The following is an 18,410-nucleotide window of genomic DNA, read 5'->3' on the forward strand; positions in this document are numbered from 1 at the left end:
TTTATTTGCACTTTATCTAAAAGAAAGAATACACATGCGAGCCTATATTCCCATGTTTTAGTTATTCAGGTCTTGCATTATTTTTGTCAGCAGTTAGAGTTTAGTGAATTGTAGTCCAAGGATGCTTGATATGACATTGGGCTCCTAAAATTTGTAATTTAATACCTGAACTGCGTTCTTAAGAATTATGCTCTAGGAGCGCCTGGGTGACTCAGTCGGTTGGGTGTCTGCCTTCGGCTTGGGTCGTGATTCCAGGGTCCTGGGATTAAGCCCTGCATTGGGCTCCCTGCTCGGAGGAGAGCCTGCTTCTCTCTCTCTCCCCCTCTGTCTGCTACTCTGCTTACTTATGTTCTGTATCTCTCTGTCAAAAAATGAATAAAATGTTAAAAAAAAAAAAAAGAATTATGCTCTAACAGGTATGTCTTCGTTTTCTCATAAGCTTACATAAAGTTTTCAAAATTTTATGATAACATATAGGGAAGTCTTACTGTTTTACATTATAAAACATTTAACTCAAACAGATGATGTCAGGTTAATCTAGTTATGTGGAAACTAGTCTTTTCACCTTGTGTAGAGAGACCACCCTTGTTCTTTAACTATTAGCTGAATATAAGAAATAGTCACACAGCTTTACCAAAGCTGAACATTACAGTGAAATACAAAACTGGGAGTTTTCAGTTTGGGGGCGAGGGTTTTTTCTAACCGACTTCATTAAAGCTCTGTGGATGGGGGTAAATTGATTAGCTCTGTGTTTGTTCTATGTTGCAGATAGTCTTCTTGCCTTTTAATTTTTTATTGTTAAAGATTTTTATTTATTTATTTGACACAGAGAGAGAGATCACAAGTAGGCAGAGAGGCAGGTGGGGATGGGGTGGAAGCAGGCTCCCCACTGAACAGAGAGCCAGATGTGGGGCTCGATCCCAGGACCCTGAGATCGTGACCTGAGCTGAAGGTAGAGGCTTTAACCCACTGAGCCACCCAGGCGCCCCTTATTTTGGTTTTATGTACTTACTCTCGTATGACCTTTTCACACCTAACTCCATACATTGAATATTTTTCCGTGCCATTCAGTATTTTTTAACGATGTCATTTCAGCCATCTACAGAGCATTCTGTTTATTAGATTATAAAGATAATTTACTTTGCCAGTCCTTAACATCAACGTTAGATTGTTTTACGGCCAGAAATCTCATTAAGTATGTATGTTCTGTATTACTTTTTGGTATTAATGGAGTCAACAAGCATTCATGAAATACTAAGAAATACAATTGAAATAAATAAATTTGATTTAAAAACATTCGTTTTTCATAAAAATTGGATTTTCTCAAGCTTGAGATATTTTTATTTTAGAAGGTAGTGCAGATATTTGGAAGAGAAATCTTTAGAAGATAAGTGCAGGTTCTGAAACTTTTGGCTTTATTGGCAAATTTCTTTTTTTTTTTTTTAAATATTTTATTTATTTATTTGACAGAGGGAGATCACAAGTAGGCAGAGAGGCAGGCAGAGAGAGCGAGAGGGAAGCAGGTCCCCTGCTGAGCAGAAGAACCAGATCCGAGCTTAATCCCAGGACCCTGAGATCATGACCTGAGCCAGAGGCAGAGGCTTTAACCCACTGAGCCACCCAGGCACCCAGCAAATTTCTTAAAATATGCTATTTTGATGCCTAGAAATATTTGTTTATGCTTAATTTATACTTTCTAGGAAGTGTAAGACGGTAAAGGCAAATTATTTGAGAGGTCATTTTAGCTAGTTTTTTTCTTTTTTGGAGAAACTGTTAAAAAAAAAGTCATTTAAAAAAGGTTATACCTCGAGGCACCTGAATGGGTTAGTGGGTTAAGCCTCTGCCCTTGGCTGAGGTCATGATCTCAGGGTCCTGGAATCGAGCCCTGCATCAGGCTCTCTGCTCAGCAGGGAGCCTGCTCCCCGCTCCGCCTCCCCGCCTGCCTCTCTGCCTACTTGTGATCTCTCTCTCTCTCTCTGTCAAATAAATAAATAAAATCTAAAAAAAATAAAAATAAAAAGGCTATACCTCATTAAAGTCTAGAATTTAAATACCAGATCTATTACAAGGCTTCTTTGGGTACATTTATTGTAAAGTTAAAGCCAAAGACACTTTGTAACTGCTATGATCTTATGAATCTTATTTCAAGGTTTACAAATCTTCATTAAAAGAAAAGATATATTTTGTTAACTCTGACCTTAAGTCAAAGTCTTGAAAATGTTTTATCCTCGTTTTTATGTCTAAAATATAAATTAACCTTCTGGAAACTGTCTGAGTAGTTTTTGTTGTCATTGTTGTTTACTATTTTATGATTTCCTATGGTTATCCAACATAATATGGGTATAAAATATAGAGTTTGCTTAATGATCCAAAATAATTTCTTTTAAGATCTCTATTTTTCACAGTAATAGTTGTGAACAGATTCTCTCTTTTATAATACACAATGTTGGATTATGGAACAGAGTAAACAAACAGGTCATTGTTTTAAAATAAATAGTGTGTACTGTGTTCAAAGGACTGTGAATTTTTGTTTTGAATTGTGCTTATTATATAATTTTAGTACTAGAATACAATACATCATATATTTTGATTTGGAAGTGTTGCAAAGATATTTAGTTTTAGGTGCAATATTCACAATTTGTAATATTCTTTAGATTATTTTTTAAATATAAGCATCATGCATGACTAATTTTTAATTTTGGTTTTGGAGGGAAAATACTCTTGTTTTGTGGAAAAATAAATAAATAAAGATTATGACTAGGACATGAAGGGAGGCCAAGTATTTGGAAATTCTTTCAACAATTTTTTTTTCTTAATTTGCAGTTATTTTTTCTGAAGTAAAAATTTGTATTTTGCATTACTTTCTAGAATTTTCTTTTGGCGTTATCATGCGTCACCTTTATTTTGGCACACTATGGCATAGTAGGGTTGGGTTTGTTTGCTTTTTGACAGAACAGATTATTGGTTTGGAGAGTATATATTTAGAATAAATTTGCCCCATAGTTATGTACACACATACGGAAATTCAGCATGTTTCATGTTTTCATGGAGGGGTTCGCTTTGGGGACACCTTATGCAAGGGCATTACCTGGAGATCAGGTTGGGGTAGAGAAGTACAAATTTGCAAGTTTTCAGTGAATATCTAGGCCACAGTGACGTGAGCTAAGTTTGGGAAGGGAAGGGTCTGTGTTACACAGCCGACTGAAAGACCGAGGTGACTGGATAAAGTGAAGATAGGAGGCCCAGCAGTCAAGAGGACAAAACCTGTGACAATAAAGAGACTGTAGCAGTCGACGTGTGCTCTTTTTGTACCCCAGCTGGGGCAGGCGCTGGGACGTCCCTAGATGAGGACATGGCACCACTGTCCTTTGAAAGATTGCAATAAAAATCCTACAAGTCAGGGTGCCTGGGTGGCTCAGTGGGTTAAAGCCTCTGCCTTCGGCTCAGGTCATGATCCCAGGGTCCGGGGATCGAGCCCCACATCAGGATCTCTGCTCAGCAGGGAGCCTGCTTCCCCTCTCTCTCTGCCTGCCTCTCTGCCTACTTGTGATCTCTGTCAAATAAATAAATAAAATCTTTAAAAAAAAAAAAATCCTACAAGTCATTGCCAGTTCCTTTCCCTCACCTTGATGCCAGATTCACTAACACATAACAAATGTCAAGTCCTTTCCTCCTCTCCTGTGCATTCCATCCTCTTACCCTGAGCTAGTATTGTCCTACCTGAGCCTGTGTAGTAGCATCCCTGAGTATCCATGCTGCCGTCTAGTCCATTCTCTGGAGGAGCTGGAGAGATCTTTGAAGAGAAGCAAGATCCTATCCCTCTTCAAGTTAATACTTTCCACTGAATTTTAATTTCACTTAGAATAAAATCTGATTTCCCTACAAAGTTCTAAATCCCTGACTCATGATTTTGACCTCGTCTGAAATTGCCCGTCACCCCAGCTTCTTCCCTTAAGCTCCAGCCACACTGGTCTCCTTTCTGTTTATCAAATATGCTCACTCAGTTTAGCGCTTTCTGTTCCTGGTGCTTTGCCTTGCTGCCTCTTTTTTGCTATCCAGATGAGTTTAAATGTGGCTTCTTCAGTGAGGCCTTTTCCTAATCATGCTTTCCCAAATAGTATCTTTCAGTGCCCTAACCAATCGTGTTTCCCTTATTCCCATCTGTTTTATTCCCTTCATTACACATCACTTCGTTTAGAATTGATAAATTAGTATGTATTTATTATATACCCAGTATATGCTAAGCATTGTTCTAGGCACTTGGGATTTATTGAGTGAACAAAAAAGACAAAAGAGAATCCCTGTTTTTAGGAATTTCACATTAGTAGGGTCAAAAGAAGAAGAGTACATAAAAAACAACACATAACTAAATTACAGTTGGGCAGTTTGTGAGAATGTAGCAAGTATAGTAAAGAAAAATAGAGTATGATCATGCAGATTGGGAGACCTGGACAGGGTTTAGGGACAGGAAGCATATTAAATAGGGTGGTCACGGTGGGTCTCATCCTTGTGTTGATCATTAGAGTTCTTTTGTTTCTTCTATTTTTAGCTTCAGCACCAGTCAGCAAAGTGAATAAGTACTGTGCTTCCTCCAACTTTCATTCCACTTTGGGAAAAAAGAATATCATCATGTCAAGCATTACGATTGACCCAGATGTCAAGCCCGGTGAATATGTCATCAAGAGCCTCTTCGCAGAATTTGCTGTTCAGGCTGAAAAGAAAATTGAAGTTGTAATGGCTGAACCCTTGGTGAGTAGAGCTGACCTATAAATCTGAAATATTTTCTTAACTTTTGCACGAACCATTATAATACAAAGTTTCCAAAGGAAATAATGTGCTTGAAAAAGAATTAAAAGAAGCGAATCTGAAAAGGCTGCATACTGTAGAGTCCCAACTCTGTGACATTCTTAAAAAGGCCAAACTATGAAGATGGTAAAATGAGCACTGGGGATAGGAGCTGGGGGTGGAGCGATGAAGAGGCAGAAGGAGGAGGATTTTTAGGGCAGCGAAAATAGTCTGTGTGATACTGCAGTGGAGGACACACGTCATCATACGTTCGCCCGTACCCACGGAACATACAACGCCAACAGTGGACTGTAATGCCAGTTACAGAACTTGTATGATTAGGAAGTTGTCATTGTAGTTTCATCTGTAATAACAAATGTACCACCCTGGTGGGGAGGCTAGGCCAGTGTGGGGTGGGATATGTGGGAAATCTGTACCTTCCGCTCAGTTTTGCTGTGAACCTAAAACTGCTCTAAAAAAATAAAGTCTAAAAATTAAGAGATAGATTAGTAAAGTGACGATCTAGAAAGCTGTGATGACTTCAGACTGCGCCTTGTTAAGTCACCGCAGGTCACCAGAGAACAAAAATGGATTTTACCAACAGGAATTGTTGAGACCAGATAAAACATAAGAGAAAATAAAGGAAAATCTAGACTATCCTGCAAGTTGATGATATGGCAGTCGCCAAACTTAATATAAAACTGTAAACTTATTTTTAGACGTAGAGTGCATGCATGAGGCAAACTTAAGCGTTCTGAGAAGCTCCATGTGATTAGAGCTTATGGCAAAGGGGAAGGAAGAGAAAGAATGAAAACAAACATTTGAGTCAGATTCTGAGGGGCTGTGAAGGCTATTGTGATAGATAATACAGTGCTTAGACACTCATAGGGAGGAGAGATTAAAAGCAGAGGGTAGAGGGGCCCCTGGCTGGCTCAGTGGGTACAGCATATGACTCTTAATCTCTGGGTAGTGAGTTTGAGCCCCATGTTGGGTGTTGAGATTACTTAAAAAATACAGTCTTTAAAGGCAGAGACTACTGTTTAGCTGTTGTATATAATACAGGCTGGAATGAACAGAGTCTTCAATTAGGGCATTAACAGTGGAGTGGGTGAGGAAGAGAGTAGGATAACAGAATTAGTAGAACTCAACAAACAGGAGTAGGTGTTTCGAGGGATAGTGAAGGTTAAGAGTTCTTTGACATGTTAGAAGAGATGGTATTAGATTAAAGAACACGAGAATGTTACTGGGGTAGGAAAGGAGAATAAGATAATTTTTCTTGTGTGAATGATAAGCTTGAGATTCTGGTAATGTAAAACACGTGGAATTACTTTATTGGTAGCTGGGAATTCTTTGTCAGTGACCAGAAATGATGACCGGAAATAGAGATTTTGGCATCATCTATGAGAGAGAGTAGTAAAGCCAAGAGAGCAGATGACGATCAAGAGAGAGTGTAGAATGGCATTATTATTGTCAAATGATATGGAGGGGAAGAGTACAATGAACACTGAGAGAAGTTACTGGACTTGGGAATTAAACAGCCTGAGAAGAGTTTTAGTAGGGTGATACAACTTTAGGAAATACCTTTTGGAATTTAAAGGGGTTGAATCTGTGACGTATCAAAACCACAGGGTCAGTTAAAATTAGGATGGTCACAATGAAGGTGGAGGGTGGGGTATGTCACCGCTGGAATTTACTTACTCCTTACGCAACTGGGTTAGGGAGAGGTTTTCACCAGCGATCTGAGACCACAGGGGTTTGCTCCTTGCCTGAAGCTCAAAGCCACGGAATGGCAGAATGAGAAGTTAGGTACAGTAATGGCTTCAGAGCCTGTATACTTACTCACTTTGCTGTACTTCCTGCCTAGGAAGGAAGTGGGGAAAGGAACAGGAGAGAACAGGGATAATCTAAGAAGGGTGGGAAGGTGAAGGAGGTAATATTCTGCTTTCTTAAGTCCTACTTCACTAAGAAAAGTAACATGGCTAAGATTGCAAAGGGATGTGAATGGGTCTGCGCATGCCTGCGAGCGAGTTTCTTGCTGTCTTTAAGTAGAGAAGAAACTACTGTGAAGAAAGCAACTCTGCAAAAAGTGTTTGGGGTCCGGTAAATAATAATATAGAAGAGAGCATTAGCCACAATGTATGTTTTAAAACGGCAGCTCACTGTATTCCATTTAAATCATTCCACAGTTGCTTTCTGTGTAGTACATTAATGATTTTGTTTTGATCGGTGCGTATACATTTACAGCAGGTATATAAAGTTCCCCCTTAGAAACAGGGTTTATAAGGACTCGTAGATATGAATTAATGGTTATGAGGTTTGATTATTGATGTGCTTAATCTATAAAGTGTTATTTTCTTCATCGGTGGTCTGTGAATTACTCTGTAGTATGCTACAGTAGCTTGTTTAACTGACATACAGTAAGAAAGGGAGCCACTTTTAAAAAAAATGAAACATTAAAAAGGTTTTTGGAATATAGTCACTTGTTGATAATACTGTATTATAAACTTGAAATTTGCAGAGAGTAGACCTTAAATGTTCTCACCCCCCCTCAAAAGGTAAATATGTAAAGTAATTGACATGTTAATTAACTCAATGTGTACATATACCAAATCATCATACTGTACACTTCAAACACATTATAGCTACATTTGTCAGTTCTATCTCAGTAAACCTGAAAAAAAGAAAAATGTTTAAGAAAAATTTCAAGTTATATATAAAAGTATAGCTTATAGTGTGATGAACCCTCTAAAACCCATTGCCTGGCTTCAACGGCTTTTTTTCTTTCCTTGTTTTTTAGGTTTTTTTTTTTTTTGTTTTTTTGAGATTTTATTTATTTATTTATTTTAGAGTTTATTTATTTATTTGGCAGAGAGTGAGAGGGAAGCAGGCTCTCCACTGAGCAGAGAGCCCGATATGGGGCTCGATCCCAGGACCCTGAGATCATGACCTGAGCTGGAGGCAGATGCTTACCCCACTGAGCCACCCAGGTGCCCCCTACTTATTTATTTTTAAAAATTTTATTTCTTTATATAAATAAAAGAGAGCGAGCGAGCACAAGCGGTGGGAGGGACAGAGGGAGAGGGAGAAGCAGACCCCTGCTGAGCAGGGAGCACCTTAAGGGGCTCAATTCCAGGACCTCAAGATCATGGCCTGAGCTGAAGGAAGATGCTTAACTGATTGAGCCATCCAGGTGCCCCTAAGGATTTTGTTTTTTAAGTCATCTCTTTTCCCAACATGGGGCTCAAACTCACAACCCTGATATCAAGAGTTATACCTTCCACCGACTGAGCCAGCCAGGCGCCCCCAGCTTCAGCAACTTTCAACTTGCACAGCACTTTTAAAAAACACGTCACCTATTTTTATAAAATACTTATTTATTTATTATTTTGTAAAATATTTAATAAATAGCAACATGTGGTATGGTCCTGTCAGCTCTCAAATATTATATATTAAAGGAAGTTTAATTTTGACATATAAAGTTCTTGAGAGTAAGTGTTACAAGAAAATGGGTGAAATTACCTAATTTGAGTTTATAAAATGGTGATTTTATATCTTCCTCCTTTCTTTTTCTTCCAATGCCGTGGTCACTATCCTAGCTCAGGGTCAGCTTCGCTCATAGTAGGTCATTGCAATAACCAGAAAGTAGTTTGTCACCTTTCCATTTGTCTTGCTCTCACCAGACTTTGCTTCATCTAAAACAAATATTATTACCTTTTTCTTTTAAAAATCTTGCTGACTTTTTGTTGCCGGGGGATGAATTCAAGTTCTTGGTGGGTCGTTCTGGCCTCTTCACAGTCTTATTGCAATTTGTATCATGTCTCATGACTCTCTTACCCTCATGTCTCCTATGACCCTTAACGTGTCCTCTATATATTCTTTTGTCCTGGTGTGTTCTTCCTTTTCTCTTGATCCAAAATACTCTTAACTCTTCTCTATTTTAAGCCTCTACTCATCCTTCCAGACTTCCCACATGTTCCCTCTCTCGTAGTGATTCTCTTCAACCTGTAGGAATCTTTGTTTTATCATCAAAATTTTTCATACTCCTAGATTCTGACATTGTCCTGTTAATTGCTTACGTGTTTATCTCCTCTGATGTGAGCTGCTTGATACCAGGACCCAGGTCTCCTTTGCCTTTTTATAGTCCTGCCTGTGGTGGTAGATGCCTAGTAGAAGGTGAGGGGTAAAAAGTTGTATTTTAACTTGACGTTAGCCTTACAGAACATCACTGTGTCGTGTAGCCTTTGTTCTCTAAAGAAATATAAGATCCTCATTCTAGCCATAGCTTTTAATAGTTCTTTTATAACAGTCTGAGGCTGACTATATTTTATTCTGTAATTTAGTAGCTAATTAAAGAGACATCTGCTATGTAGTCGGAGATTATAAAATTTGGTGAACAGTGGTGAGGTTTCTATCAGAAAATTGATGTTTTTACCCCATCATTGTACTTAGAAGAAACACTCCTTGCTTACTCTTCCTGACATACCAGGAAACCCCCAGTGTAATGGACTATAGCAACCAAGGACAAAGTCTGTTAAGCATCCGACTCATGGTTTCGGCTCAGGTCATGATCTCAGGGTCCTGGGAACGAGCCCCACATTGGGCTCTGGGCACAGGGTGGAGTCTGCTTTGTCCCTCTCCTTCTGCTCCTCCCCTGCCCACCACCCCCACACCCCCCAGAATAAATTAAAAAAAAATTCTTCCCCCCAATTTTAATCTAATCTTTAAAAAAGATTAGACAATGATACATTTAATCTAATACTGTGACAGTGTTGATATTACAGCTTCAAATTTGTTTATCGTGATTTCGTTTATTGTGAAATTTATTCAGTATTTTTATTTTAGTAAAAACAACCATCTAAGATGAGTCTCTCGAGTTCTTGAATGAAACTCTTGCAGGCTCACTTCAAAGAAACTAGCATCCATGCATTGTTACATAAAAGGATACTAACATGTCTCATCATCAGTCAGACAGTAAGTTACATAAAAACGTAGCAGCACAGATGTGAAGGGATTTTGCTAAAAGAGTTAATCTACCACTAAAATGAGAGAACTGGCCTTCTCATTCTCATATTGGAAGCCATAATAAAATTAGTGGACCTTGATTTTTAGCCACAACTTCATTTTCATTTCAGGGGGAAGATTGGGGAAGGAAGGCCATCACTGATTGAAATTGCAGCTTGCAAGCCACAGTCCAGTGGCTTAGGTCTCTTCCCCCCTGAAAGGAGGTGGATCAATCCTTGATTAGTGATCCAGGCACACTCTAGCTTATCTGTTAATCTTTTAGATTGCCAGTGACTAGAAAAGAAGATAAGAAAAAAGGCTTTAACCAATCACCTGCTCATTTAGACTTCATTTGGTTTAGGCCCAGCATTTTTACAGCTCTGAAATAGCCAGTATTTTTTTTTTTTTTTTGACAATATTAAGTACATTTATTTAATTAAAAAATTTTTTTTCTCCTCATATGATCTGTTTCTTCTAAAAGTTTTGCCTTCTCCTTACATGTATGCCTGTTGTAATTTGTTCTATTTCACAAGCACGGCATGAAACAGACTGGAAACCTGGATGGGTAGGCCTTTTTGACTGCAGTCTTCAGTGTGTCGTCATCTGAATGAATCATCAATGTCAGGTCTATTTCTGGAGTCTGTCAGGGTCCCTAGGGAAGGTTCTTCCAGTACCCCAAATGGGAGGCTTTAGCTGATGACCTAGGGGTCTCGAGGCTGAAGATAACTGGGTTTGTTGGTATTTGGCACGTAGATGTTTACTTGAGCTCCCTGTCTTCAGTGTGTTATCTCGTCTTCCACTATAGCATCCACCAGTCAGCATTTCTGTTTCACCCTGTCCTGAGAAGGACAGCTGTTCCATGGGGAAGGTGGAAGACAGAACTGGTGAAGGGAAGGAAAGAGAGGGTCTCGGTTTTCCTTAATCCTTCAACCAGCCCTCTTGTCTTTGACTCCACCTTTACCTACACTTTCAGAGCACTGAAGTTCTCCAAATCCACAAGAATTGCAAAGCATTGACGGGATTATCTTTCCTCCACCCTGTGTGGCAAGCTCACCCACTTTCCACGTGTTGAGACTCAAATGTCATCTCCTCTATGGTCCTTCTGTCTAAAATCTCACCCTGCATTCCAGCCTCCTGTCCTGAAGTCTGTCTAAGAGAATAGACATTTTAGTTGGTTCTCTCATTAGACTTTTAGCTTCATGAAGACAGGGATTGTTTTCCATTTTGCTCGTGGTTGTGTCTCTACAGCCTAGAACTGTGCCTGGCATACAGTACACTCAGTAAATAATTCAGGTGAATGAGTGAGTGACTGTGGAGAATAGACACCCAACTTTCCCCCTGCCTACTTAGGACTCACTCTTGTTGGCTGAAATGTCTTGGTTGGGCTTTACTATCTCTCGCATTCTCTCTACCCTTTGGTTTTAATTTTTAAGTCTTCTAAAAATTCTTTTACTGTTGTCTTGGTCAGGTTTTAGGAGAGAGTGGAGTCTCTGTGTGTGTTAAGCCTGCTCTCTTTAATTGCAAATTATTGAGGTATTTCCACATCATTGTTAATACTACCAGAATCCTTTCAGTAAATGCTCTTGCTTTCCCTGCAGGCTACATGCTGCTCTTGGTACATATGTGCTACTTAAGGAATCAAATTAGAACATAAAGATTGGGAACCTTAGAATATTCGATCTTTAGATTTTTTTTCTTTTTTACTTTTTTTTTTTTAAGATTTATTTATTGATTTATTTATTTGGGCAAGGGCATAGAGAGAGGGAGAGAGAATCCCAAGCAGACTCCCCGCTGAGTGTGGAGCCCACTGAAGGGCTCTGTTGTGCAACCCCGAGGTGCATGACCTGGGCTGAACTCAAGAGTTGGAGGCGCAACCGACTGAACCACCCAGGCGCCCCTCATTGTTCGTTTTTTATATTATTATGAAATAATGACATTATAAAAAGTGGAAATAGTTCTAAATTTCATATAACAAGAGTAAGGACTCTTACTTGCATTCTGTATCAAGATAAACACTGTCCACAGTTTGTAGTCCATCATTTTCCATGTCTGTTAGCCATCTCTGTAGCATCTGCCACCTTTTTAAAAAATTTTTTTAATTTTTAACCTTTTTTGCCACCTTTTTTTAAAAGCACAAATGGGAGGTTTTATATGTGTGTGTTTGTGTGTGTCTATTTCTGTGCTTACATATTTTGAACAAAGTAAATTGGAGATTATTCTGCATTAGCCTGTATAAATTTGCCTCGTTTTTTTTTAATAGTTCAGTATTGTTTTATTAATTTTTTAAAAAGATTTTATTTATTTATTTGACAGAGCGAGAGAGACCACAAGTAGGCAAGAGAGAGAGGGAGAAGCAGGTTCCCTGCAGAGCAGAGAGCCCGATGTGGGGCTCGATACCAGGACGCTGAGATCATGACCTGAACCAAAGGCAGAGGATTAAGCCACTGAGCCACCCAGGCATCCCTGTTCAATATTATTTTGATAAAAGAATGTAACGTAATTTTTTTTACTAGTCTCTATTGATAGTCAGTTTGGGAATTACCTTAATTTAGGACTACTTTAAAAAAACATGGTAAAAATATGGTAAACATTCTTGCACAAAAGGCTTTGCATACGTGCATGAAGATAGAAAATAATTTCTATTCTTTTTTGTTGTCATAATGGGTTGCTTATGCTATAAAGATTTTTCAAGGATGTATCTTTTTAAAATGTCTTATTGGAAGACACCCCAACTGCTTCCGCAATGATGAGTGTGTCCTCAATCACCCTATGCTTAAATTGAGAGGTTAGTACAGAGTTCTTGGCTACTAATTTCTATTTAGTACAGTACACTTGTTTTATGTTTTTGTACTTATGGTAACTTAAGTGTCCTTTTGCATTCAAAAATCATTTCTGAGTTCTTCTTATGTGAAAAATAGTCTACTTCCATTTCTTGGTTTAGGGAAAGCTCAGGGAAGATGTCAAATCTTTGAGGAAGCATGAGCTTGTTGAGAAATAAAATATTTTAATATGAAACAACATTTTGTTTCTGAAAAGCTCTCCACTGTGCTTGGCCATTACTCTAGTGTATAAACATGTTATTTGAGTAATAAACCACTTAGGTCAGCAGTCCTCAAGATATCACTGAAGACCTTTAGACAGAGTGTTAAAGGGGATTAAATGAGTGCGAAGAAGCCACTTACTGTCTCCCCCAACCTCTCCTCTTAAATAGTTCATATGAGGATAGTAGAGGCCCTTTAGCTCACTATTTTTCAAACTTCTAGATACTTTTAGAAATGGTGTTCTATGGAACTGCGGTAGGACTTTGTGTTTTACTGAAATTTTAGAGCTAATTGGTATCATCTATATGGTTGTGCAGAATCATTGTGTTGGAGATAAATGATGTATAGATTGGTTTTTGAAATACAGAACTTGTTCTGCAAGATAATCACCCAAGTGCGCTTAGCCTTTGAAGGCCCAAGTACCAAGGACACGCCAAAAACCTATCCTTATTAAGAAGGTAAAGTGCCCCAGAATTCAGGCACTTTACTGATTTCATTTAAATTAGTTAGAAACAGGTTGTACTGATAGCCAGACTGGGAGTTTTTACAATTTCACTGGCAAATATACTTGCGGATGTGTTTCCATCAAGATTAGCTCCGAATGCCAGAAAGTGATAGGACTCTACCAGATAAAGAAACTTCAAAATATACATATTCTAAATTCTCATTTCTTTCAAAGAAGGATGATGTTTGTTTTTCTTTGATACATGTTTTATGTATTTAAAATTCAATAAAAAAGCCTAACATAGAGAAGTTTAGATATTCATCCTAAAAATCTCAATAAAACAGCCATCGTGTATTTGAATATAATCCTCGCTGTCTCCTGTATTCAGTAAGGAAGTTAGGTAAGGATATGTGGGGTTTCCAGCAAGGCAAGTAGGTAGGAAGACGCACAGAAGGGAGCACACTGTCTATGCTATCTTAATTTAAACTCATTATGTTATAGATTTTGTTTGAATTAAACAGAACAAAAAGAAACAAACTAGAATGATTTAACTTCTGAATTTCAGGTAACATTTTCTTTTATAGAAAGAACAGTTCTTGAGAGATCTTTAAAGCTGGGGCACCTGGGTGGCTCAGTTGGTTAAGCGTGTGCCTTCGGCTCAGGTCATGATCCTGGGGTCCTGGGATCGAGTCCCGCATTGGGCTCCCTGTTCGTTGGGAGCCTGCTTCTCCTTCTCCCTCTGCCGCTGTCCCTGCTCATGCTCGCTATCTCTCTGTAAAATAAATAAATAAAATCTTTAAAAAAAAAATCTTTGAAGCTAAATGTAAAGAAATAAACAGATGTGTACATGGAGGTTTAGTGACAACTAGATTTGAAAATGAGGAAATTAAATCACTTCATAATTCATGATTTTGTTTAGTTACATTGTTTTTTTCTCATATTTTAAAACACGTCTGTTCTGTAACCATAACTTTCATGGCTCTACCCTACATTGTTCTAAAATTAAATGAATTTGCTGGATTGCCACCAAGCATGGGAAACTCAAGAACAACCCTCAAGTTTAAGAATGAGAGGAAGTAATTTATGTTCTTTGTACAAAATACAGAAAATAAATGTAAACTAATTGTTCAACCACAAAACAACCTGTTATTATGTTTTTATTACTAAGGCGTGCTAAATATGTTTCTAGAGTTTTAAATGTATTTATATGTGTAATACCATCATATATGCATTTTATCCTTTTATAAGATAATTAAATCTGTTATTCTCTAATTTAATTAATACATTGAGAACATTTTCCCAATCTACCAATTTAGTTCTACCTGTCACTACTCTAATGTGTAGCTATATCAAGATTTTTTGACTCAAATTCCCCATTGTTGTACTTTGATGTTGTTTCTTATTTTTAACTGCTTAGTTAATGTTTCTTTATGTGCTTTTTATAAATGTAGAACACATCCCCCCCCGCTCACACTGGGACATATTCTGTCTTTGGATCAAAGAGGAAATTAAATCAGAAATGATGTTTTTATTAGGATTCTCCAGAGAAACAGAAGCAATAGGGTGCGTGTGTGTGTGTGTGTGTGTGTGTGTGTATAAAAAGATACTTATTGGAAGGCATTGGCTCACATGATCCTAGAGGCTGAGAAGTCCCCAGGTCTGCAGTGGGCAGGTGGGGAACCCAGGAGAGCAGGTGGTGTGAGCTCCAGCCTGAAAGCTGGTACAAGAAGAGCTCCTGTTTCAGTTCGATATGGGAAAAGTGGTAGGGCTGGGCTAGCCTGATGCTCCAGCTCAGTGTAGTCAGGCAGGAGGAGTCCATCTTACTCCAGGAAGGGTCGCAATTTTGGCTCACCCCGGGCTTTCAGCCTGTTGGCTGAAGTCCACCCACATAAGGGAGTCTCAGTCTACTTGCTTGACTCAGTTCTCCAATTCAAATGTTAATCTCATCCCAAAACATCCTCACAGGCAAACCCAGAAAATGCTATCACAGGGTGCCCTGTAACATAAAATTAACCATCACAGTATCCAGTGTCCGTCAAAATTTCTGTCTAGGATTTACTTTGTTCCCTCTTCCTCTCAATCCATCGCAACATAGTATCACAGCCCATTCCTTCACTCCTTTGTTTTCTACTGGGTGGAGGCCCCTTTATGTCCCAATGTCATCCATCCTTCCTTTCTTCCTTCCTTCTATCCATCCTTCCATCCTTCCGGGGGGCGGGGAGAAAATCTTGACGTGAGGCTGGAGCTCATGACCCTGAGATCATGACCCGAGCCAAAATCAAGAGTGGGATGCATAACTGACTGAGCCACTCAGGTGCCCGCCGTGACACTCTGTCTGTACTAACTTTAGACACTGATCTGGACTGACCTCTTTTGAGTCATTTCTTCATACAAGCAAAGAAGAGTGCGCATGCAGATGAGAGGGTAGAGTTCACTATCAGTTATGTCCCCCAGGCCCACTGTTGAAGGGTAAAGGGTCTAAGCTTTCCACAGTGAGTCCTCTGAGCCCTCTTTGGGTCACAGATGTTGCTTGCTCCTAGTAGGAGCACAGTATGTGTTTTTTCAGCGAATAAATGAACAGAACAAATGGAAAGTTAAAAAAAAAAAATTCCAGTACTGTTGTGTGCTGAAGGAAGACACAACACTAAATTGGAAGATTAAATTAATAGGAAGCAACCATACTGAAAGGTCACCTCATGAAAGTATCATGTTTCACTGTCAGTACTTTGCTCTTTATGTAGTTCTCTTTTCCCTTGGCTTCTATGATACGCAATTTCAAATGGTACAAAATTCTGTGTAGTAACAACTTTCCATCCCGAGTCCCCAACCCTCCCGCTATTCTAACTGTCCAATTTCTTTCCCCATGTGCAAACACATATTTCTTTCTTTTTTTTTTAAAGGTAGTCTGTGTATTTAGTAGAGCGCGCGCGCGCGTGTGTGTGTGAGAGAGAGAGAGAAAGAAAGAGAGAGGGAGTCTTACCTTCGTTTAAAATAAATCTAATTACAAATGAAAACAAAAACAAAACCAACTCAGGAATCTGCTTTTCATATATAAGATTTCTAATATTTTGTATTCATACTTTTTTTTTTTTTTTTTAAACCATAGGAGAAGCCATTGTCTAGATCTCTTCAAAGAGGTGAAGATCTTCAGTTTGACCAGGTATGCCAATTTTGGAGGGATATTTTTTCTCCAAAGGAAAATGTTTATTCTAACAGTCTGGTCCAAATAAATCCAATATTAAGAAATTGCTTTATTTTGTATAGTGAACCTTTATATCATTACACATTAGATTCAGTCTGAAATTGGTAGTTTGTTTTTTAACAAATGGAAGGAGTTATGAACTATGACCTTTATAGCTCATGGAATGATCTGTGAACTTGATTGGTTTCTGTCATTTATTTATTTACTGTTTTAAGATTTTATTTATTTATTTGATACAGAGAGAGAGAGATAGAGAGGGAGTGTGTAAGCAGGGGGAGTAGTTGAGGGAGAGGGAGAAGGAAGTCCCCTACTGAACAGGCAGCCTGGTGTAGGATTTGATCCCAGAACCCTGGGATTATGACCTGAGCTGAAGGCAGATGCTTAATTGACTGAGCCACCCAGGCACCGCAGTTTCTATCATTTAGCATCTGAAAACTTTTTACTTTTCATTGGTAATCTCTTTACTGTGTCCTTTGAAATCTTCTTAAAATGTTTCCAGTTACATACCTCAATCTTGTGTACCAATTCATAAAATTTTTACATAATAATATTTTATCTTTTTTTTTTAAGAGAGGGAGAGAGAGAGAATCTTTTCTTTTTTTTTTTAAAGATTTTATTTATTTTATTAGACAGAGATTACAAGTAGGCAGAGAGGCAGGCAGAGAGAGAGAGAGGAGGAAGCAGGCTCTCTGCTGAGCAGAGAGCCCCATGCGGGACTCGATCCCAGGACCCTGAGATCATGACCTGAGCCGAAGGCAGCGGCTTAACTCACTGAGCCACCCAGGCGCCCGAGAGAGAGAATCTTAAGCAGGCTCCATGCCCAGTGTGGAGCCCGATATGGAGCTCTGTGTAACAGCCCTGAGATCATGACCTGAGCCAAAATCAAGAGTCAGACACTTAACCTACTGAGCCACCCAGGCACCCCATAATATTTTACCTTTTAATGTTTTGGTTTTGTCTCTTTGGGGCTATCAGAACCTTAAAATAGAACATTAATATTTAAAATTGAATGCAGTATTCCTAGGATGTTAATTCTTTCCTCTTGCTGAGATTAAATGTTTGATCAAGTGTTATTTTTGTCATAATTATATTCATTCAGGAATTATTTTATTATATATTGTTTGCAAAAACCAATAGCCCAGATTAGCTGTTTGTTTCTAGTATTCCTGTACTACTTTTCTCATAATTATGTATCTAGGAAACAGAAATTTATGTTCATGTTCATCTCATCGACTAGATAAAGATGACTGGCTACAATTACCTGGTAGAGATTTAACAGCATATTGTGTTTCTGGACTCTAGCCCGGTTCTGAACAGAGTTACCAAGAGCAGGGCTCCAGCACCTGTATTTTACAATAGATCCCTGGGGGATTCTGAAGGATACGCCACTTAGTGACCTAAGAAGAAATCATAGAGAGGAAGCCTAGTTTCTGTTAAAGTAACATTATGATCACTTTATGTTATGCTCACCAAATCTCAGTGTTACTACAAAAGGTTCTAATTATTACAATAATTAATTTTATTTATCTGTTACTAATATACTATTTTAAAGATATTTAGATTATTTAGATCTTAAATTCACTAATGAATAAATGTATAGTCAGAATTTGAAATTCTATTAAAGTATTTTAAGGACTATTTCCATTTTTTAATGTAAACTATTAATAAAACTTTATGAGACTGACGCGCTGCCTACTGCGCTAAGAAGGCACTTAATAAAACTTTAAATGGTTATGCCCCATAGTTCAGTTTTGTTCCCCCCCAACAATAAAAAGCCAAGTGTGGGAGAAACTGTTTTAATATATACTTAAAATAGTAGATGGTATTTTATTGTTCCTTCTTTAGATATTCAAAGGATTTGCTTTGAGTTATCTTTATTGTTTATAAAATACAAATACGAAAAATTAGTTAAATTAAATTAGAATCTTGTTTTTAC

The 18,410-nt window shown here is 38.3% G+C and overlaps 1 protein-coding gene across 7 annotated transcripts in view; it reads left to right on the forward strand.

Annotated features, from left to right (window-relative positions):
- The window catches only part of FRYL (FRY like transcription coactivator), a 265,921-nt gene that overhangs the window by 119,296 nt on the left and 128,215 nt on the right, over positions 1-18,410 (forward strand). For all 7 annotated transcript variants that reach the window (XM_059161860.1, XM_059161868.1, XM_059161877.1 and 4 more), the window contains 2 exons: positions 4,550-4,749; positions 16,379-16,432. In XM_059161860.1, coding sequence (XP_059017843.1) covers positions 4,630-4,749; positions 16,379-16,432 — 174 coding nt within the window. In that variant the 5' untranslated portion in view covers positions 4,550-4,629. Of the gene's footprint in view, positions 1-4,549; positions 4,750-16,378; positions 16,433-18,410 lie in introns of those variants that run through there.

The sequence above is a fragment of the Mustela lutreola genome, chromosome 1, assembly GCF_030435805.1.
Source record: "Mustela lutreola isolate mMusLut2 chromosome 1, mMusLut2.pri, whole genome shotgun sequence".
In the NCBI taxonomy this organism is placed as follows: Eukaryota; Metazoa; Chordata; class Mammalia; order Carnivora; family Mustelidae; genus Mustela; species Mustela lutreola.